The sequence below is a fragment of the Astyanax mexicanus genome, chromosome 4 (assembly GCF_023375975.1).
Source record: "Astyanax mexicanus isolate ESR-SI-001 chromosome 4, AstMex3_surface, whole genome shotgun sequence".
NCBI lineage: Eukaryota > Metazoa > Chordata > Actinopteri > Characiformes > Acestrorhamphidae > Astyanax > Astyanax mexicanus.
Window position 1 is genome coordinate 29,242,960 of NC_064411.1, and position 24,497 is coordinate 29,267,456.

At 40.9% G+C, this 24,497-nt stretch overlaps 1 protein-coding gene across 1 annotated transcript in view; it reads right to left on the bottom strand.

The window, feature by feature from the left end:
- kcnq3 (potassium voltage-gated channel, KQT-like subfamily, member 3) overlaps window positions 1-17,911 on the bottom strand; it is a 94,062-nt gene extending 76,151 nt beyond the window's left edge. The window contains exons 1-2 of the mRNA XM_022679250.2: window positions 17,635-17,911; window positions 14,156-14,615 (exon numbers count right to left, since the gene is read on the bottom strand). Of these exons, the coding sequence (XP_022534971.2) occupies window positions 14,156-14,505 (350 nt within the window). The 5' untranslated portion in view covers window positions 14,506-14,615; window positions 17,635-17,911. The remainder of the gene's footprint in view (window positions 1-14,155; window positions 14,616-17,634) is intronic.
- Window positions 17,912-24,497: the final 6,586 nt, after the last annotated feature.

Genomic DNA, 24,497 nt, shown 5'->3' on the forward strand with positions numbered 1-24,497 from the left:
CTTTTCTTTAAATTTCTCTTCCGTGAAGATACTAAAGCACCAGCACACCAGAGTCTGCTAAATCTTACTATCTTACTGAAGGTCAAACATGGTCTCTGAATTGCCTTTCTCATCAACATGACTTAACCTCCTGGAACTGCTGCTAATTGCAGCAGCCTGAGGAGCAGTGAGGGGTTAGGGGCTTTGCTCATGGGCCCGACTGAGTCACCGTTTTATTTTTTACGTAGCGTTTCAAAACTACTTCATTAAAACAACGCCATACAGAGACACAGAAAGTTACAGAAGATCATTTGTGTCTTAAATTTACACACAGAAAAAGACAGTTTTTAGCTAATCAAACTAATGCTAAAGCTAAAGCTAAGTTAGCTTGCTATGCTAACTACCTCAGGTAACATTACTATCCTAGCCCTGTACAGCTAATACCCAGCAAAAAACATAAACTTAGCAAGTAAAATTATCTATTTTTTCTCTGATAAAAAGATGAGCATTGTAAGTGTAAGATTATTTAGCTTATTTTAGTAATAATCATCTTAATCAGTCTTGCTTATTCACATATTTTAAGTGATTCGAACTCCAAATAAGCACCAAATGTCACTGGTTCAAAGCAAATATATCTCAAAATACAGCTCTGGAAAAAATAAGTGAGTGCTTAAAAAGTTTCTTTGATTTTACCAAATTGAAATCCTCTGGAATATAATCAAGAGGAAGATGGATGATCACAAGCCATCAAACCAAGCTGAACTGCTTGAATTTATACACCAGGACTAAAGGCATAAAGTTATCCAAAAGCAGTGTGTAAGACTGGTGGAGGAGAACATGCCAAGTTGTTGTGCCAATGTTTTTTCAAATATATGGACAAATACTTTTTGTTGTATTACTTGGAAAAAGACCCCCCTCCTAATTGTAAATACAGGGTGAATGACTGCAGTTTTTGGTTTTAGAAAATACTTGATATACTTTGGCAGGTTGTTGCAGTAAATATCATAGCATTTGCCAACCTGTTTTGACTTATTTAGACAATATGGACTCTTTGAATTTGTTTGCTGATAACTCTTCAGTGTGGAAACTAATTTAAAGTCTAATATTATGCTGATATTTACAATAGTCTATTTATTAATGCACATTTTACAATTAGCCTGTTGTGAACAATTGAATATGCTTATATAGTATTGGTTATATTTATACAATATATGTTTATTTATCGTAGAGACAAGTTCAAGAATGATCCAAGTTTTATGTTTTTTATGTATTTTTTTTCCTCTACCTTTTTCTTCTTTTTTATTTTCTTATGTGTTTTTCTCATGTCCTTTTTTAAACAATGCAAATAACAATAAAAACACTAACATTTTAGTTACGAGGTCTAAGACGCTGTTAAAAGTTGCCTAAGAGCTTAAATATTTTGAAACAAAAATAATACACCAATATTTCGAGAACTATTGAGAACAATGTTTTTCATACTTACATTTAATTTATTAGATTTAATCTTCTACTCACATAAACAACTATCATATCCGAATTTATGACCAGAGTTCCCAACATTCTGCATGTGACTGTTTGCACAGTGAGAAGCACATTAGAGGAGGTTAGAGGCTGATGTAAAAGAACAGCGCTGTTGAGCTTCAGGCCTCTTCCTCCATTCAGCTTCAGCAGTGCTGCAGGCTAAAGCGTCTGACAGCCAATCTGCCTTCAGGTAAACTCACACAGCTTTGGTTTATTAATGAGGAGACTGTGTATGCATGTGTGTGTTTGTGTGTGTGTGTGTGTGTGTGTGTGTATGTGTATGTGTGTGTGTGTGCATGAAGGAGAATGGAGTGATTCAGACAGACTGTTACACAAACACTGCAACACTGCAGTGTGTCCCTTCCTCCCTCTCTTTTTGGCACTATCATTATAACAGTTTCTGAATATCTGAATTCTAATAGGAACATGGGAATAGTACCTCGTCCCATGACTTATGCCATGTCCCGTTAAATCTGTAATTATCTGGAGAGCCATTGCATATAAGATTCTGTCGAACGAGGGACACTAACATCTTGTTGCCATTTCATGGCAGGGTCTGCAACTTTCATTTTTCAGCAGGATAATGCTCGTCCACACACAGCAAGGTTTTCCAGGAATGTCTCTGCCACTCTGCCAGAGTGCAGCATTTCCCATGGTCTGCTTGGTCACCAGATTTGTAACCATTTTGGTATTTATAGGACCAGCTGGGATGCCAGCTTCTGCAACCTATGAGTGTAGAGCAGGATCTACAGACTAGGGCTGCCACAAACGATTATTTTTATAGTCGACTAATCACCGATTGTTTTTTATGATTAGTCGACTAATCGGATCATACATTAATTAAATTAAAACATACAGTTTATCGCATTAGAATGCAGCTGCTATTATATAACCATTATGTCGTTATATAATATATAACATCATTTGTCTCTGGCATCAAACTTAGCTGCATTTAAATCAAATTAGGTAGGTGCCTAAAACTAAGGAATTATTCACAAAATGAAAATTTTGGTCTCACTGACTTAAATATAACAAAAGTGCATTTATATATATATATATATATATATATATATATATATATATATAAAATGTACATATGAAACATCTGACCTGTGAGGTTGTTTGAACTATGATGAAAAAATATATATAATAATAATAAAATGCCTCTCTAACCAGATTTTGTGTACATTACTGTCTCTCTGTCGCGCTCAGCGTGTCTTTAGTTTCCGCCTGTTCTTGTTTTTCCGCCGGTTCACGGGCTCCCTATCTCTCTATAAAGGTTTTTTTTCCCGGCCACCCCAATTCACTAGCCGGGGCAGCGGTCTGCACAGATCTGATTGGCAGAGGAGAGAGTTTGGTGATCTTACAACAAACGTGATTGGTCTGTGAGTTTACTGCACCGCAGAGCGTACCGCAAAGACAAGAAAAGTTCTGCCGCTGTCAGAATGAAATCTTTCTCAGTAGTTTATCGGTTTGGATCCCCATTGGACAACGTCTGGGTCCGGACCCGGACCGCAGTCCGCCTATTGGTGACCTCTCAAGATAAGTAAGTACAAAGTTAACGCTCTGTTTACACTAACTTTAGCAGCTAACTAGCAATTTAGGTCCCTCTTCATCATTTCGTTTTCTTAAAGTGATCCCACACTTTTGAGTTCCGTAGCTGGGTAGCCATGATACCAGAGCCTGTCTGTTTAATGTCCTGGGATGTCGTCCACTGCCTACCCCGGTTTCCACTACTGCGCATGTGCGTCAAGGACAGAAAGGCAGCCGCAGCAGTTTGGAGAGAAAAACAAAGTAAAAAAAAAAACAAAAAAAAAACGACATACAGTGCCCTCCATAATTATTGGCACCCCTGGTTAAGATGTGTTCTTTAGCTTCTCATAAATTGAGTTTTGTTCAAAATAATATAGGACCACGATGGGAAAAAAAAAGTAAAGTCCAACCTTTAACTCAAGTAAATTTTAAGGGGGAAATAAAATCCCTGACTAAGAAATAATTATTCTTCATAAAATCACCTGTTCCACAATTATTGGCACCCCTAACAATTCTTAGGAAATAAATTTAATAAAAGTATTTCTGTCACTTCTACAGTAGTTTACGAAGTTGATCAGAGTATGTAGGAACATTTAATTAGTAATTCACAACTTCCTGTTTCCCTGGGGTATAAATATGACGTGACACAGAGGCCATTTATCTTCAACATGGGAAAGACAAAGGAACATACCATTCAAGTGAGGCAGATGTGTGTTGACCTTCACAAGTCAGGCAATGGCTACAAGAAAATCGCTACTCGCCTACACCTGTCCATATCTACTGTCAGAGGAATTATTAAGAAGTTTAAAACAACTGGAACAGTGGTAAACAAGCCTGGACGAGGACGCAAGTTTATTTTGCCACCACGCACAGTGAGGAGGATGATAAGAGAAATAAAAAGTTCTCCAAAGCTCACTGTTACAGAATTGCAACAAATGGTAGCTTCTTGGGGTCACAAAGTCTCCAAAACAACCATCAGGCGCTATCTACATGCCAACAAGCTGTTTGGGAGGCATGCACGGAAGAAACCATTTCTCACTCACAATCATAAACGCAAACGTTTGGAGTTTGCTAAGCGGTACTATGACTTCAACTGGGACCGTGTGCTTTGGTCAGATGAAACAAAGATAGAGCTTTTTGGCAACAAATGCTCTAAGTGGGTCTGGCGTAACACAAGAGCTGAGTATGCAGAAAAGCACCTCATGCCCACTGTGAAATACGGCGGGGGATCAGTGATGCTGTGGGCCTGTTTCTCTTCTAAAGGCCCTGGGAACCTTGTTAGGGTGCATGGCATCATGAATGCTCTAAAATACCAGGACATTTTAAAACAAAATCTGGTGGCTTCTGCCCGAAAGCTGAAGATGGGTCGTCACTGGGTCTTTCAGCAAGATAATGACCCTAAACATGTGGCCAAATCTACACAGAAATGGTTCACCGCACACAGAATCAAGCTCCTCCCATGGCCATATCAGTCCCCAGACCTCAACCCCATTGAACACCTGTGGGGTGAGCTGAAGAGGAGAGTGCAGAGGAGAGGACCCAGGTCGTTGGATGATTTAGAGAGAATGTGCAAAGAGGAATGGTCAAAGATCCCTCTTTCTGTATTCTCCCATCTTGTGAAACATTACAGGAGAAGATTAGGTGCTGTTTTGTTGGCAAAAGGGGGTTGTACAAAGTATTAACATCAGGGGTGCTAATAATTGTGGCACACATGATTTGATGTTAAATAATTATTTCTTAATGTGGGATTTTTTTCCTACTGAATAAATTCACTTGAGTTAAAGGTTGTATTTTACTCTTTTTTTCCATCGTGGTCCTATATTATTTTGAACAAAACTCAATTTATGAGAAGCTAAAGAACACATCTTAACCAGGGGTGCCAATAATTATGGAGGGCACTGTATCAACTATTAAATTAGTCGTCAACTATTTTAACAGTCTACATAATGCAACCAGACTAGAGGAGCCCAACAGGGTACCAGAGCCTCCTTTCAATTGTATAGTTTTCCTCAATAAACGTATCTATTCTCTTAATATACATCTCACCATTACATTTACACATATAGGACACTATTGTATACCCTGCACAAGGTGCGTCATGGTGCTTTTTGCTATCGTGCTTTGCGCCCTCACTGTTAAAATAGCGTCAGAGTTTAGGAATAAATCTACACTGATGGTGTAGAGTGGTGATCTACAAGTGAAGTGTGTACAGGTAAATTTCTGGCGTGTTGATATTTTGGCGGCAGGAAACACAGGTGCTCCACTGACTGATTAAAACCCTGACAACAGTCAATCGTCAGAGTCTATTCCTATAGGTGCCCCATGCTCGCTGTACACACCCCCGCTCATTATAAACACACACACACAGACGCACTGCAGAGCACAAATTAAAAAACTAAAAAGAGCCCTTTTATCAGTATTCGTATCGGCGATTTATATCAGTTTTATATCGAAATCACAACTGATTTTCACGTGGTTTGTTTTGTTACAAACAGCAGAGACGTAGTAATGATAAAGGACGCTTTCACACATTACAAATACATGCTTTCATGCTGAAATACTTTGTATTTTCATGCTCTTTAACAAAACCAGACATATGGTGTGGAATATTAATAAGTGTAGACTCGACTAGAGAAAGAAAGGCTTTATGTTTTGCGCTCTGGTCAAGAACCCAGCCACTGTAGCCGAATCAATCATTCCAGGCTATAAATAGCTCTCTAAATCAGCCATTCCTAATTATACACAGTGTGCTATATCAGGAATTCTAGTACAAACAGCGCGGGCCTGGGTTCTGTAATGAATCAGATATTTCCACTGTAAGCGCAGTGACTCCTGTTCGATATCGAGCAGGCTGTTACTGGACAATTACTGGAGTTTATTGAGTCTGAAACGTTGCAGATGTTTCTGTAGGATACTGTGTCGGTGTGCTCTGCCAACACTGCCAGTAACCAGCGGGGAACACACACTGAACACATGGACACACACTGCTGGCTTTTCTGCATGATGCTGCCTATTAGTTCTGAATTCAATATAATAATTACTGCTGAATATTGACCGTGTCTGTTGATATTTAATTGACCAGGGGGTGTAAACTGCCTGCATGTCACTGAAACATTTAATAAGGCGAGAAATCAGGAAATTAATTCCATGCTGTTTTTTTCAGCAGGACAATCAGCATTATTCTGTCAGATTTTCTTTGAATGGAATGATTTAGTGCACTATTTTATCGATCTATAGGTAAAAGCCATTAATTGTGCACCGTGCAGCTTGATTTAGGGTGTGTCGGTGTGTCTTTGCTATCGTAACGACGGGAAAAGTACACCTTGTGTGGTTTAAAATGTGCAAAAGACAAAGTACTGATTCTCTTAAATAATCATGGGTGTGTTTTGGAAGGACTGTGAGATAAACCAATCAGTGAGTCACTTGCCTCACATTCCTTTAAAGAGCCAGGTGTGCTCTGACTTTGGCAGATTTTTGCAGCATTTCTGCACTTCTCAGCAAATTTGATTTTGTATTTTGTATTCTGTTGTATTCTGTGTATTGTTGATTTAAATGTAGGGTTTGTGCACTGTTGCGTGTAATTAGCATGGTGCACTGGCTTTGTTAGTATGGTCTGACTGTTGACTGTTGTCAGGGTATTAATCAGACAGTGGCGCACCTGTGTTTTCCACTGCCAAGATAGCAAGACCACTATGCCCATCAGTGTAGATACAGCTCTGGAAAAAATTAAGAGACCATTTCAGTTTCTGAATCAGTTTCTCTGATTTGGCTATTAATAGGTATATGTTTGAGTAAAATGAACATTGTTGTTTTATTCTATAAACTACAGACAACATTCATCCCAAATTCCAAATAAAAATATTGTAATTTAGAGCATTTATTTGCAGAAAATGAGAAATGGCTGAAATAACAAAAAAGATGCAGATCTTTCAGACCTCAAATAATGCAAAGAAAACAAGTTCATGTTCATAAAGTTTTAAGAGTTGAGAAATCAATATTTGTTTGAATAATCCTGTTTTTTAATCACAGTTTTCACGCATCTTGGCATGTTCTCCTCCACCAGTCTTACACACTGCTTTTGGATAACTTTATGCCTTTACTCCTGGTGCAAAAATTCAAGCAGTTCAGCTTGGTTGGATGGCTTGTGATCATCCATCTTCCTCTTGATTATATTCCAGAGTTTTTCAATTTGGTTAAATCAAAGATACTCATCATTTTTAAGTGGTGCAAGGCGTGAAAATAGACTGTTGGGGTGTAAAATAGCAATGAGCACCAAGACACGACTTATATAGGGTGTGAGATAGGGCCCTCAGTCTCTATACCCACAAATTGCAGGTATAGACCAGGAGTTCTTAGCCTAGAGGACCCAACCCCCAAGGACATCCTGATATAGTCCCTGAAAGGGTCGCAAGAGTGATAAATGTGCAGAGAATCAGATCCAGACATTATCCAGAGTTTTCTATCCTTTAACTGAATCAGGACGACTCATCCACTGTTCTATTTGACTCTTCAACTTGATTCAATTTGATTCAGGTTCATTTATGCACATTGTGTCTCTGCACAACCAGGTTTGATTAAACTTGAGGGCGTTTTAGAAGGTTGAAGTATTGAATTGAAGTAATGCACCCAATAATGATCACAATTATCTGTGATTCTGGATTTTTTGTGCTTAAAAACCTGAAAAACTAACAGAGAATCCATCTCACCATGGACGGTCATTTGCAATTGTTCTTAAACCCTATTAAATCATGTTTCTACGTCTCTGAGTCTTGATGTAGACCCAACCATCAAATTAACTAACCCCTTAAAAGGAGCCGCACAGTGAAAAATTCCTGATTATAGGGGCTCAGAGTAGTCCAGCTGCCACTATGATCTTAATCATGCTGCATGACATCAGCAGCCGGAGTCCGAGAGAGTACAATTAGCCTTGCTCACTCTCTCTCTGGGTGGGTAGGTGGAGCTCTCCATTCAAATTTGTGCTTCTTTGCAATTTCTGCATCATAAAGTATTCAGACTCAGTAGTTTTACCATTCCAACACATCTCACACTCACACCACAAACACACACACACACACACCCCCCCCCCCCCACACACACACACACACACCTCCAAATTTCTTCATCAATAATTCACGTTAATACAGAGAGAAGTAACCTCAGCTAAGGCTGGTTAAAAGCCTCATTGCCTTTCTGGAGACCACCTGGGTACACCATCTACCCACCCAGCCACACACACACACACAACCACACACACAACCACACAAACACACAACCACACACACAACCACACACACACACACACACACAACCACACACACACACACACAACCACACACACACAACCACACACATGCTGGTTAAAAGCCTCATTGCAATTCTAGACATTAAACACAAACACACACACACACAAAAACATAAACACTCTTAACACACACATACACACACACACATTATGGGTGTCCAATCCAGGTAATTCTGATGCACATCTCTGAAAGCTGTAAAACAGCAAATGGAGCTTGTGTGTGTGTGTGTGTGTGTGTGTGTGTGTGTGTGTGTGTGTGTGTGTGTGTGTGTGCGCCTGTGTGACCTATGTGAAATAGGAAATATGGAAAATCATACAACACTATTGTTATAGCATAGCAGGAAGAGAAACAGAGATAGAAATAGAGAGAGTAGGAAGCAGAGAGAGTGAGTGTGTGTATATGCATATATATATATATAGAGAGAGAGAGAGAGAGAGAGAGAGAGAGAGAGAGATATAGATATATAGATAGAGACAGAGAGAGATAGAGAGATGGAGTGAGAGGGTAAAAGAAAGAGTAAGCAAGACAGGGAGAGAGAAAGTTACAGAAAGATAAAGAGATATTGTAATAAAAGGGTAATAAAGAGTAATGAAAAGCAAACAAACAGAGGAGAAAGAAATAAAACATGGACAGACCAATATACATATATACATATATATATATATATATATATATATATATATATATAGAGAGAGAGAGAGAGAGAGAGAGAGAGATAGTTAAATAAGATAGATAGATAGATAGATAGATAGATAGATAGATAGATAGATAGATAGATAGATAGATAGATAGATAGATAGATAGATATAGTAATAAAAGAGTAATAAAGAGTAATGAAAAGCAAACAAACAGAGGAGAAAGAAATAAAAGATGGACAGGCCAAAATATGTAGAGAGATTGAGAGTGAGAGAGGGGGGAGAGCGAGAAAAGAGAGCGAATAAGGAAAAGATGGACAGATATAGAGAGAAACAAACAGAGAATAAACAAAGACATAAAAGAGAAATAAAAGAGAGACAGACAGAAAGACAAATAGAGAGTTTGAGAATGAGAGATAGAAAGAGAGAGAAGCAGGGTTCAGAGAGATAGAGAGATGGAGAGAGAGGGTAAAAGAAAGAGTAAGCAAGACAGGTAGAGAGAACGTTACAGAAAGATAAAGAGATATAGTAATTAAAGAGTAATAAAGAGTAATGAAAAGCAAACAAACAGAGGAGAAAGAGAAATAAAAGATGGACAGACCAAGATATATAGAGATAGAGATAGATAGAGAGATTGAGAGAGAGGGGGGGGAGAGAGAGAAGAGAGAGAATAAGGAAAAGATGGACAGAAACAAACATAAAAGAGAGACAGACAGAAAGAAATAGAGAGTTTGAGAGTGAGAGATAGAAAGAGAGAAGCAGGGATTAGAGAGAGAGAGGGGAAAGGAAAAAGAGGGTAAAAGAAAGTAAGCAAGAGAGAGATAAAGAGAGAGAGTAAGAAAAACATAGAGAGAAACAGACAGAGGGAGGAAAAAAGACAAAACAGAGATGGAGGGAGAGAGTGGGAAGAGAGAGGGTAAAAGAAAGAGTAAGGAAGATAGAAAGTTAGAGAGAGATGGCGAGAGAGTAAGGAAACGGTGTACTGATAGAGAGAGAAAAAGATGGAGGGGAAAGAGAGTGAGAGAAAGAGAGGAAGAGATAATAGATAGAGCGAGAGAGAGAGATGGAGAGAGAGAGAAAGAGAGGTAGGTGCAGCAGTATGGCTGGATTTTGGCTCAGGGGAAAGTTCTCCATCTGCTCTCTGATCCTCTGTAATGAAGCTCTTCCAATTAAACCAACACAAACATGCCCTCATGCCCTCCAAGTGTGTGTGTGTTTACTAAAACCAGGGTCACTTACATAATTGTTTGTCTGCGCCGTCGGCTCTTTATATCACATTAACACCCACAAATTCAGACCCCCCGGTATCCAGCAGAATTTATAATCTAATTTACATACTGCCTCCGAAACCTGATACAGAGCCACTGACTGACAACCAGCTTCACTGAAATGAGTGTACGATTTCAGCACCACGGACAGCTCTACTGCAGCGCACAGCTCAGCTTCAGATCCCCAGACAGATACGCCCCTACCAGAGCCGTTACACCAACACCTACAGCTGCTTCTCTAAAGGGTTCATAGCTTATAAAACTAGTTATACTATGATTTTTCATAGGAAATCCTTTATTTAAAGCAGCGGTCGCTAATATTTTCCTTATAAAGTATTATTAGAGGTAGTATCAGCGTCCATTTATATTAATTTTAACAGTGGTCTGGTAAGTTTGACAGTATTTTAACACAACAATTTACTCAAAAACACAGGAATTCACACAGACAACCCTGTATTCGAAGATCATGCTCTGTGCAATTCCACATTTTCACCAGAGAGGTCCCTAAATCCCCAAATCCCCAAAACTTACAGACTGTTGCTTTAAGTAAAATCAAACAGCCAATCTGTGAAACCTATGCTGAAACAAAACAGACCAATCAGAGCAACAGATACTGTAGTAACTGTAACTGCAATTGGCAAAACCCAGCAACAACCCAGCAACAACTATACCCTAGCAACATCTTCGTATTAGCCTAGCAACATCTTAACATTTGTAGTAACAGTAGCAACTTATTAACCAACAAACACATACAGCTCTGGAAATACGAGACCACTTAAATATGATGACTTTCTTTGATTTTACCAAACTGAAAGCTTCTGAATTAAAATCAAGAGGAAGATAGGTGATCACAAGCCATTAAACCAGGCTGAACTGCTTGAACCTGTGCAGCAGGAGTAAAGGCATAAAGTTATCCAAAAGCAGTGTGTAAAACTGGAGGAGGAGAACATGATGCCGAGATGCATGAAAACTGTGACTAAAAACCAGGGTTATTTTACCAAATATTGAATACTGAACTCTTAAAAAAAAACGTATTTTGCTATTTTTTGCTTTTTTGCTATTTCAGCCATTTCTCATTTTCTGCAAATAAATGCGCTAAATGACAATATTTTATTTGGAATTTGGGAGAAATGTTGTCTGTAGTTTATAGAATAAAACAACAATGTTCATTTTACTCTACTTACTATATCTATAAATAACAAAATCTGAGAAACTGATTCAAAAACTAAAGTGGTCTCTTAATTCTTGATTCATGATAATTCTTAACTTGCCTTTTTTCAGCAGGATAATGCTCGCCCACACACAGCAAGGGGTTTCCCAGGAATGTCTCCACCAGATTGCAACACTTGAAACACCTTGACCTAGCTGTTTACAGGATTTATTACCAGTTGACTGGACATTTTTTGGGACTAGCTTGGACACCAGCTTTGGCAATCTACTAGTGTAGAGCAGGATCTACAGGCCCAGCATCAGCATCTGTGCTGCAGTGTGCCATACATATGGAACCTGTATACCTCCATACCCAAACATATCTCTTCTTGTACTGGACTGGAGGTGCCCAACAGGGTACTAGAGTCAACTTCCCGATAATCACATGAATCATCATTATATTCACATCATTTTATTAGAATGTTAAATTGCATGTGCACATCTGGCTATAAATGTGAGTATAGAGTTGTTTTCTAGTTTGTTTTTCGTTTTCTCCTTCACTTATACTGGTAGCGTAAGCAGGTCAGCCAGTACAGCAGTTTCTCCTCTAACTCAAGCCAAGCCACCAGGCGAGGACAGTGAAGGACAGCTCAGCTCAGACTTCCTCTGATGTTGGCATGAGTCGGAGAGCACAAACAGGCTTTGAAGTGCAGGCTTTCTGAAAGCAGCTGACTTGTACAAGGACCAGAACAGTCTAATCCTGCTCCTGCAGATCTACTCCCTGTGGAGTTTAACCCTAACACACTTATTACTGCGTCAGCCGGACACTGTTTTATCCAGCTTTTGCTCAACTCATATTCTGTACATTTGTTATTACTTACTGGTACATGTTAAAGGTTTTAAAGTGATTTTTAAATTGAAATTACAGTGACATGAACTCATATCCAGTGCTATCATTACTATTTCCAATCCAGTATTTTTTGTCCTTAGTAAAAAGATATAGTAGCGCCCGGCTGGACGTGTTGAAAGGATGGACGAGAAAGACGTTTACAGTCGTTACTTTATTGCTGGAACTGTCAGCCACAAACCCGCCAAATTATTAACAGGCTAGCAAGCTAACAAGCTAACAGGCTTGGGCTCAACACACACACTCACACAGTGAGCCTCCCTCTCTTTCCACCTCACATACACACACATTTACACAGCGAGCCCCCCTTTCTCTCCACCTCACACACACACACAGCGAGCTACTCTCTTCACCTTATGCCTGGTTTACACTACACGATTTTGGGCCAGTTTTTCAGTTGTCGACAATTTTTCATTGATCGCCAAATCGGGGATCACTTGGTGCTCAAACTGCCACGTAGTGTGAACTACTGAAAGGCGCTCGCCAAGCCGTCACTGACTGAACGCCGACAAATCGAAGACGCACGGCAAATATTCAACCTGTTTAATATCTGACTCAGTCGGCAACTGGGAGTCAGGAGCAGAGGCTAAATACAGCCAATGGTCTCACAGAAAGAGAGAACCACAGGTCCAAAACATACCAGAGCTGTTTATGGAGAGTCTGACCAACCTACCATTTCCCCCTGTTATTTCATAGGGGTTGGGGGGTGTTCTCAGCAGCTGCTGAATGTAACTAGTAAAGTAACTTGTAAGTAATTAGTTACTTTTAAAAACAAATCTCTAAAGCAACTAAGTTACTTTTTAAAGGAGTAAACAGTAATCAGTAATCAGGTTACTTTTTGAAAGTAACTATGCCATCACTGCTCATATCCATGATCCTATTTCTAGCAGGAAGCTGGCAGTTATGACCGTTACTACCAGGTGCGCTGTCCAATTTGGGTGGTAATGCTTTATATAACGCAATACTGTGGATCGAGGAAAGTTAAATGCCCACACAACTTCAGAAATGGATATACTATTCATTTGGCAACCACTATACCGGAGCTTATTTCATCCACACTCCTAAAATTATATCCTATCCTTATACTGTTTATAAAACTGCCAATAAATTGCAAACGTCAATGTTGTTAACAATGATGACATACACTGACATGCTGAAACACAGAAAAGCCATGGGAATGCATCATGTTATGTGACAGTGTTGTGGACAGTGCAGTGGGAGGTTCTTATTGCGACCGGCGGTGTCTGGCTAGAACTGTCCATGCCTATAGACAAGCAGCTCTGGCAGAAATCTGGCAGAAGACCCCACTGAAAAGCCCAATCCCATTTCACCCTTTTGCCCTACCCTCTACCCCTCTTTATTTTACGTGTGCACGCCAAGGGGTAGGGGTGTCTTGATTCTCGTTAGGTTTATTAGCTCTTCAAACAGAGATTTTTCAGATGCACACTTCAAACTGAGTAGTATGAGAATCCTTGGTAAGATGGCAACTCAAAGAAACGCTTAGCACAATTTTACCAGAGTTTAATCTGTAGTTTCAATCTTTTAAAATCAAATTCTTCACACAAAGTGTAAAAAAATCGCTAGTAGTCAGTAGCTAGCTAGCTAGCTAACTTTCCCTTTCCACCTTAACTCTGTTCCAAGGGGAAGAGTTACACTCCAAAAGAAGGGGTAGGGGTAAGTGGCAGGGCCAAGGGGCGAAATGGGATCGAGCCATATTCTTCACCTTAGTGCAGCTTTCTTTAGCTTCTGTGGAACATGACACTAAAACCTACTGCCTGTCCCATGACTTTTGGCATGTCCGTGTTCTACATAAATTTGGTTCAGGTATGTGTATATGAAGTAAAAAGCGCGTGCACTCACACAAACGCGTGGTAGAGCAGCGCCCATCCTCGCGGTCTCTCGAGCGCGTCGTAGATGAGGTTCTGGATGCGCCGCTTGCGCGCGTTGTTCCTCTTGACGGGGCGCGTGTAGCCCAGCGGGGTTTTGGCGAGCAGCCCGATGTTCTGCGAGCCGCGCTTGAAGTCCGCCACCCTGCCCGCGCCCGCGCCCGCCAGCAGCAGCGCGCCGTCCTTCTCGTGTCCCGCGCACGCCTCCAGCTCGCCGGCCAGCGCGCTCTTTCGCCTCGTGCCGCTGCTGTCGCGCGCCGCCTTCTCCTCCTCAGCGCCGCCGCCGCCGATGCCGCCGCCATCCCTGGCCCTGATGGGCCCCATGTTCAGTGGCGCGTGTGCAGCTGCGGGATGAAGCGCATGCCATGATCCGGGCGGGAGCGCGTGAGCCCCTCCGGCGGGTCATTTAAGGAGAGAGGCGAGAGGGGGCTTCTCTGTGCGGAGAGAGGAGAGAAACAAAAACAATACCCCGTTCGTTAAGCGAGCGTGCACGCGTACACACAAGCGCGCGCGCACACAAGTGCACAGATACAACATGCAGGTATACACACACGTGAACGCCAGATACCTTAATGCAAACAAACAACCACCGCTGCTTAAAATCCCCTAATGTTGATTGAGGAAACACCGCAACATAATCACCCAATACTTTTTTTGGGTTGCCAAATAAGACTGTAACGATTAGTCGACCTAATGGACACTATCCATTATAAAAAACCTCGAAATTTCACTATCAACTAATCATTTGAACTGTAACTGTAGCCATAGGAAGCACAGATGGAGAGGATGGGAAAATAATTGCTGACTAATCATCCAATCAAAAAAAAAATATCAACAGATTAGTCGAGTGGACTACCAAAATAATCATTAGTTGCAGCCTCTCATGATCGGATACATTAATGCAAACATCTATTGGCACTTTTAAATCCTAATGTTAGAGGAAACACTGCAATATGGCCCAATACTTTTGGTTGCCAAATAAGGCTGCAGCGATCAAACAACATAATCGACACTTTCATTATAAAAACTTAAAATTTCGTTTAGCGACTAATCATTTGTAACTGTAACTGTAGCCATGGGAAGCAGAGATAGAGAGCATGGGAAAAATAATTGCTGACTAATCGGCTAATCAAAAAATAATCAACAGATTAGTCAAGACAACAGCAAATATAATCAATAATTGCAATCGACTGCAACAATTAGTAAATAGAATAGTTAATAGAAAACAGAGATGGAGGGCATGGGGAAAATAATGGCTGACTAATAAAAAAAAATAAACAGATTAGCTGAGTCAATTACCAAAATAATCATTAGTTGCAGCGTCTCCCATGATCGGATACATTAATGATCAATTGGGACTTCAAAAAATCCTAATGTTAGAGGAAACACTGCAATATGGCCCAATACTTTTGGTGGTCAAATAAGGCTGCAATGATTAATCAACATAATCAACACTGTCGATTATAAAAAAACTTAAAATTTCAGTATCAACTAACCATTTGTAACTGTAACTGTAGCCAAAGAAAGCTGGTAAGATAAAAAGCATGGGAAATATCATTGCTGACTAATCGACTAATTAAAAAAAAATCAACAGATTAGTTGAGTCAACTAGTAAAATAATCATTAGTTGCAGCTCCTCTTATGATCGGATACATTAGTAAAAAAATCTATTGGCACTTTAAAATCTTAATGTTAGAGGAAATACTGCAATATGGCCCAATACTTTTGGTTGCCAAATAAGCCTGCAATGATAAGTCGACATAATCGACTGTTGATATATATATATATATATATATTTATAATTGCTGACTAACCTTCTAATCGAAAAAATAATTGACCGATTTTTTGACTACCAAAATAATCATTAGTTGCAATCCTACACACACACACACTCACACCTAAATCAGACTCAATTTACGAATCTCACAATTTTATACTTTAATGCATTATTGCAAAGAATCACCACTGCTTAAATAAAACCTAATGTTAGAGAAAAAATGCAATTTGATGTTAAATAATTTTTTGTTTTTTTTCAGCCGAACACCAAGTGTTTTTTTTTCCATATTCAGACCAATGATATTGTTTGTTAAAAAAGGCTGCAATGATTAGGCGTCATAATCGACAATTTGGATTATAAAAATATGTTGACTTTGAATTTCATTTGAATTTCAGTGTCGACTAATTGTTTCAAACTCTAGCCATATACCCTCAGAAAGAAGAAGAAAGAGGATGGGAAAAATTATCACTAACAAATCGACTAACCAAAAAAAAAGACCCAGTATTTTGGTTGCCAAATAGGCTGCAACACCACTGCTTAAAAAATTATAATTTTAGAAGAAACACTACAATATAGCTTCAAGTACATCACACTTAGCCGTGTTTTTTGCCATTGTTTATTGGGCTAATAATTTTGGTTGCCACCGTTTTAGTGTATTCCAAGTACTGCCAATAGAATAGGACTCTCTGAAACAAAGGTATAAACTCTCCCCAGCACTGAGATGTGGGTCAGTGACAGAACTGTGTTCTCTGGAATGATGGAGCTCAAATGCAAATAGAATAGGAAACTCTGGAATAGGAACGTCCCTGAAGCTATATTGGCACCATGCCTAATGCCAGGCGTGGTTGTGGGCTAGAGAGGTTCTCTGGAATGATGGAGCCCAACTGCCAATAGAATAGGACTCTCTGGAAGGATAGCTTAAACATGAACCCATATTGGCACCATGCCTAATGCCAGGCGTGGTGGTCTAGAAAGATATAAACTGATACCCACCAGCACTGAGGTGTGGATCAGTGAGAGAACTGTTTTCTCTGGAATGATGGAGCTCAACTGCCAATAGAATAAGACTCTCTGGAATAGGATATTTTAAACATGAACCTACATTGGCACCATGCTTAATGACAGGCGTGGTGGTCTACAAAGGAATAAACTGAAGCCCCCCTAGTATTAAAGCTGTTTTCTCTGGAAAGATGGAGCTCAAATCCAATCAAATCCTCACAGCAATGCTCCAAACCCTATAGACACCCTTCCCTGGACAATACAGAGAGTTCCACAGTTACAGTGTGTCCAACGAAAGCAGTACACACGCGCGCGCCTACACACGCACATATAACACGCACACAAACATACATAAATGCGCGCACACGCACGCACGTACACACGCGCCTACACGCAGGTACACGCATGTGTACAGACCCGAACACACACAGACACACGATGCACACGATCTCGCACGAGCGGACCCGTTATTACCGCACACAAAGGGGGTGAATGGTCGTTTGGTTGGTTGGTTGGTCGCGCGCTCGCTCGCCCGCCTGCCCGCGCACGCACGCACGGACCGAGCAACAATTGCGCCGCGCGTGAACCCCCCAAAACAACGCAACGCACCGCACGAAGCGTTAATATAAATATACATGAACACACGAACACACACACGAGCGCGCTCACATTCTTACCTAGGACAGCGCGCGGCCGCTCCCTCTGCTGCATCATCATCACTCTCTCTCTCTCTATCCGGATCAAAGCCTCCACCAGTCCGCGCGCTGCTGTTACCTGCCGCTCGCGCTGAAATAGACAGCGTGACGCGCCACGGGGCGGAGAGGGAGGTGGGGGGAGGCGAGGAGGGGCAGGAGGATGGAGGGGTGGTCGGTGGAGGAGAGAGAGAGAGAGACAGAGAGAAAGAGAGAGAGAGAGGGAAGGATGTGGGGGATGGAGTTCAGACAGAGGCGCGAGACGCGCAAGGCTGGTGGTCACGTGACGCTGTTGTTACCAGACCTCCACTCACTACTTCACCGGTCCGCCACGCGCAATGATTCAGGAGGTATCCCAATACTATTGTCCATATATTGTAAACTCCAATCTATTTCTCTATCACACCATTCTTTCTATTCACTTCTCCTGTAACATTTATTTGTCTACTATCTTACTTTCTTTCTCTCTCACTCCTCTCATCTCTCTCTCTTTACTGTCTTCTTCACGCTTCTTCTTTCTTCTCAATTCTCTCTCAACCTCTTTTCCTGCTCTATCTATATGCCTATCTGTGAATGCAATACTGATATATACGTAAGTGACTACAATATTAGAGTGAAAGGATAAGTTTATTGGGGAGTTTACAGTTGAATAGAGCATCTAGTGCCCCACTGAGACACCTCTAGTCTGGATACAAGATGAGATACAATTGGGCATGGAGGCTCTCTGTGCTCACCACAAAGCCTCAATATTCAAACCTGATCATCGGATCACAAACAGAATGTGGTGCATCCCACAAATTGCAAAACAAGGCTTGATAATCATTATCCCACCTCATCCCAATCTTCCCAACTTATCTGCATAAGCTGCATTCCAGAGAACACACTTCCACTGCTCTACGGCTCAGTGCTGGGGGGGCTTTTTTACACGCCTCTAGCGCACGCTTAGCATTAGACATGGTGCCAGTAGTTTCATCTTTATCTGCTTTGAAAGAGTCTAATTTTATTTGCAAGACTGGGGTATATGTTTTAGTAAAATGAACATTGTTATTTTATTCTATAAACTACAGACAACATTTGTCCCAAATTCCAAATAAAAATATTGTCATTTAGAGCATTTAGAAAATGCAGAAAATGAGAAATGGCTGAAATAAAAAAAAAGATGCAGAGCTTTCAGACCTCAAATAATGCAAAGAAAACAAGTTCGTATTCATAAAGTTTTAATGGAAAGTTGGTGGAATAACCCTTTTGGATAAATGTATGCCACTCCTGGTGCAAAAATTCAAGCAGTTCAGCTTGTTTTGATGGCTTGTGATCAACCATCTTCCTCTTGATTATATTCCAGAGGTTTTCAATTTGATAAAATCAAAGAAACTCATAATTTTTAAGTGGTCTCTTATTTTTTTCCAGAGCTGTATGTAAAAATTAACCAGACTGGCTTTCGGCCTTCTCTCAGTCCACTCTTCTATGAACAAATAGTTTACAACTGTCATATATGAGGTATGAACTTTTACTGTGAGTCTCTGTGGGTTTTTCTTTCTCTAAATGGAGCACAGGAAACCAAAGTATAGAAGATCAAGTGAAGTCGACCTATTGAGGACCCCTTCGCTTAGATGGTGGGCAGTTAATCAAAATGACAATCCTGCTTCTCTTAGTTCAATAAAGCACCGTCAAGCAAGTCCTTGAACTGGGCAAATTGTCATTGAGTGCATCGTAGAGGCATGTCTAGCAGTTTACAATCTCTCAGCAGGAGGGACACTACCCGAATGTTTGCATGAAAGCAAGTGCTGTGTTTGTTAAGACCTATTCATCTAACTCCTTTACTTTCCTCCACTTCCATTAACACTGTCTTTCTTGTCACTTCCTCTCCCTCTCTTCGCTCCAACTCACTGTCCTCCTGTCAGTCAGGCAGCACATTAGCCAGTCGTCATGTCCTGCGGTGTGACGTGTGCATCTGCTGTGCAACTCAGCTGACTACCTCCGTCACACTGTGTCACACTGTGTCACAGAGAAGCATCTAAAACATTCTGGAGTTCTTGACTGTTCTCTGTGTGGTGGTTTATAATGGGTCTACTTGAACACATATGCAGTATACAAGAAACCAGTAACAGTAAGCATAAACATGGCAACATCTCTCAAACGTGAAGCCACCACAGGTCTAGCTCCTCTGCTGGCTGGTTGCAGTATGATGTGTAGCACCATCTATCCTTCAGTGTCTAATTCCAACAGTATTTTTATTTTCATCCAGCATTCACATTCTAAACACTATTCTGCTATATTGTCAGAAGGTGGAGAATCACAGTTAATCCTAGATAATATCATGGAACTTCCTGTTTTGTGTCCCTCTGGTCTGTCTCTGTGTCTAACCTGCCTTCATGTATGTTTACCTACCCTCCTCTGCATGTGCGCTTCCATTTATGTACAATAAGCTTAGATTTCCAGATTTCCTCTAAGGCTGGGTGCAGCAGCATTAACATTAGCACCTAACCACTAGCCACAGTTAGCCCTGGTAAATGAGGAACCCTGAGTGGTCAGGTAACCCAGGGCAATATTAACTAGCGGTTCTTCCCACATAGCTTGTTTTAACACGGTAAACACACAGGCTACAGTCCGATATACTCACTTCTGGACAGCAAAAGTGCTAGCGCTTAGCGCAGTTAACGGCTAATGCTAATACTGCTTCAGCCTCGAGTCTCTGTGCTGGGGAACTAAAAGACTGGTGGTGAACCCCCGATTTAAGGGAAATCTGATATTCAGTATGTTTTATTGCATGTTCATTGTACAGTGGCGTGTTAGTACAGTGCCTACCTTCTTCCTTCTCTCTCACTCTTTCTTTCTCTCTCTTTCTCCATCCCTGTTTCCTTCCTCCTCCATACCTTGGTGTGTGTGTGTGTGTGTGTGTGTGTGTGTGTGTGTGTGTGTGTGTGTGTGTGTGTGTGTGTTTTGGTCTGTGGGGAATAGCAGAGAGCCTACAGGCACACTGCTCTTCTTCTTTCGCAGACTGACTGGCTTCACTGCATGTGTGTGTGTAAGTGTAAGTGTGTGTGAGAGAGAGAGAGACAGAGAGAGAGACAGAGAGGAAGAGTTCATCAATATTTGATGAGATTTACACACTGCAGTGGTGTTACATGTCTTTTGTCTCATATCTCACACATCAAAGCAGCTGAATTGTAGCAAACACACACTCAATAAAATCCTACAGCACACACTAAACACCCTACTGAGACACACACACATACACAAAGCACGGTACGTGGTTCATGTCATGTAAAAGCTTCATTTACCAGTGTTATTTTATGGGATTCAAGGAAACAAATCTCTCATTTCATCATTTCATGAATCTTTTTGAAACCAGAACCCAAACCCAAAATCTCAAATTTGACCAGATTTTTAAAAATGTACTGAATGCACAAGTCTGAATATAAAATTCTGTGTTTTTTGGTCAACAATGAGCTACCACTTATTACCACTTTATTACAGTGAATGATGTTCTATGACGCACAAATCCATTTCTATACCCCCTATTGTTTCTATTTGCATGAGTGGGGGTGCCGTGCAGTCTCTGCAGTGAAAGAGTACCTCACTGCTCTCTGAATGGGTGGGTGGGGTTCTCAAACAATGCCTGAACTGAAGTGTTGGAAAGCTACACACACTCTCACACACTCCATCCCTCCTTTATTTACCTCTCTATAGTTCTACAATTGTGTCTACATTTATCCTACTAGGACCTGGCGTCCACATATGTGGACATCACGTTTTGGGTTGTCTAGACCACTTTAGAACACTAAATTGTGCTCTACAAAGCACTGGTGTCCTCTTATGAGGCCATTATACTGTCACCTAGTGGTGGCAGAAGAGTCCTTATTTGTGGACATAATTTTTCTCAGAAAACTACGTACATTATGTAAAACCATAATTCTTTGTTTTCACACTAATCAGGTGCCAAATAACCCAAATAGCAAATGGAAATAAAAAATGTATACCATGCATGAGTTCTGGTTTTAGGAGGTTAAGATAAAAACTCTAAGAACAGAATTTGGATACACCAATCATGCATAACATTAGAACCACCTTCTTGTGTATACACTATTATAATTAACTAATTATCAACCAATCACTCAATCAATCTTTATTTAAACTCAGAGTATATTATAGGTGGCCCTCTGTCATGGTGTGCACAGAATACAGACACTCGCAGATGCAGTAAAACGGGTTGTTTATTAAAATAGCAGGTAGAAAAAAGGGTAGTCGTACAAACAAAGTTAGAGCACCGGTAAACAGAAGCAACGTAGGGATAACCATACCATGAGTGAGATACAGTCCAGAGTTCAAACACAAGCAGGCCAACATCAGAGGTAATCCAAAATCGAAAAAACGTGAAACAGTCCAGGTCATACACAAAAATATCCACAATCAGAGATAATCCAAAAATCGGCGTCGAGAAAAAAACAAAACAAGGTCATACACGAAGATAACAGAGACAATAGAGAGTAACGCTTAGTAATGAGGAAAATCCAACAATACCCGGCACAGAAGTGTGTGAGAGGTGTCCTTAAATAGTGCCAGACTAATATTCGGGGCTTCCTGGTTGGAGCAGGTGAGGTGACGTGTGACTGGGTGTGTGCGTGTCAGCGGGTGGTGCGTTCTGGGTAATGTAGTTGTTAGACTGAGAACCTCTGTCAGAGCTGGGTGCGTGAGAAACAGAGGAGCTAACAGCACCAGATGTGACACCCTCATTTAATCATTCAATGTAGTCGAGCCAATACATAGTGTAGGGATTGCCAAAGAAAAAAAAAGACTTTTAAATAAGCATTTTAATAATATATAAGATGTTACAAAATAAGATATAAAACAAATAATCTAAAAATACAATTTTAAGAGCAGGAATCATAAAATCATAGGTAAGAAAATCGAAATGCAATAACAGATATATAAATAAGCAATAACTAAAAACAGAAAAGGTGGAGCAGCTGTAGGTAGGAGGAGCAACAAAGTGGAGAACAGTAAGTGATTAAACACAGTGTTTAAAAACTCCAGCAGCACTGCTGTGTAAAAAATATATATTGGGTATAGAAGGTGGTGGTGTAAATCTGGAACTGGAGGTAGGGGTTAAGTGTGTATAATAGTGAGGACAGCTAGTGTTAATCTCGCACTCTGGAGCAATGGGGCGTCAACACAGTGCAGAGCAGAGCTCCCTGAGCTAGATACATGGTGTACTCAAGCAGGAGGCTTCAACACACACACACACACACACACACACACACACACAGACGTCCTGATCTTCAGGATTGGCCAGGTCACACTGGTGCAAGGGGAGGAGGTAGGGGAGTGGAGACTGAAGACAGACATAATAGAGCCAGAAAAGACAAATAGACACATAAAAATGAAGCAACAGCAAAACTGTCTGGAGCCTTAAGGCTAGAAATGATTAATAGATCAAAACAAAGGAGTTTTCATCTCGCAGTCATGAGATAGAGGGAGGAGTAAAGAGAGAGAGAGGAAGAAAGATTAGTGATAGGAAAAGAGGGAAGAGCTTTGTCAGGATGAGTGAGTGTAAATTATTTAGGCCGTCTGACAGCTCAGTGACACCGCCATGTTTAATTAATCCGTTCTTCAGCTCAGACTGAGAAAAGTATGGAAAAAGTACTGAAATGTACGTCTCCCACTGTGAGGAATCCACTTCACCTACAATGAGGAATCCACTTATCACACTGTAAGAAATCCATTTCTCCAACTTTACAAATCACTTCTCCAAATGTAAAGAAACCACTTCTCCAAAGGTGATAAATCCACTTCTCCTACTGTGAGGAATCCACTTCTCCAACGATGATGAACCCACTTCCTACACTGTGAGGAATCTATTTCTCACACTGTGAGGAATCCACTTCTCCCACTGTCAGAAATCCACTTTTCACACTGAGAGGACTCCACATCTCACACTGTGAGAAATCCACTTTTCACACTGTAAGGGGTTCCACTTCTCACACTGTGAGGAATCCACTTCCTACACTGTGAGGAATCTATTCCTCACACTGTGAGGACTCCACTTCTCACACTGTGAGGACTCCACTTCTCACACTGTGAGGAATCCACTCCTCCCACTGTCAGAAATCCACTTCTCCCACTGTGAGGGATCCACTTCTTCCATGGTAAGGGATCCACTTCTCCTACTGTCAGAAATCCACTTCTTACGTTATGAGGAATCCACTTTTCACACTGTAAGGGGTTCCACTTCTCCCACTATGGGGATCCACTTCTCACACCGTGAGGGATCCACTTCTTCCATGGTAAGGGATCCACTTCTCCTACTGTCAGAAATCCACTTCTCACGTTATGAGGAATCCACTTCTCACACTGTGAGGAATCCACTTTTCACACTGTAAGGGGTTCCACTTCTCCCGCTATAAGGAATCACTTCTCCAAATGTAAGGAATCCACTTCTCCCACTGTAAGGAATTTACTTTTACCATTTTAAGAAATACCCTTCTCCCACTGTGAGAAATCCACTTCACCTTTTGTGAAGAATCCACTTCTCCTACTGTGAGGAATCCACTTATGCAACTATGATGAATCCACTTCTCCTACTGTAAGGAATCCACTTCTCCAACTATGATGAATCCACTTCTCCTACTGTGAGGAATCCACTTCTCCTACTGTGAGGAATCTGTTTCTCCCACTGTGAGGAATCCACTTCTCCCACTGTGAGGGATCCACTTCTTCCATGGTAAGGGATCCACTTCTCCTACTGTCAGAAATCCACTTCTTACGTTATGAGGAATCCACTTCTCACACTGTGAGGAATCCACTTTTCACACTGTAAGGGGTTCCACTTCTCCCGCTATGGGGATCCA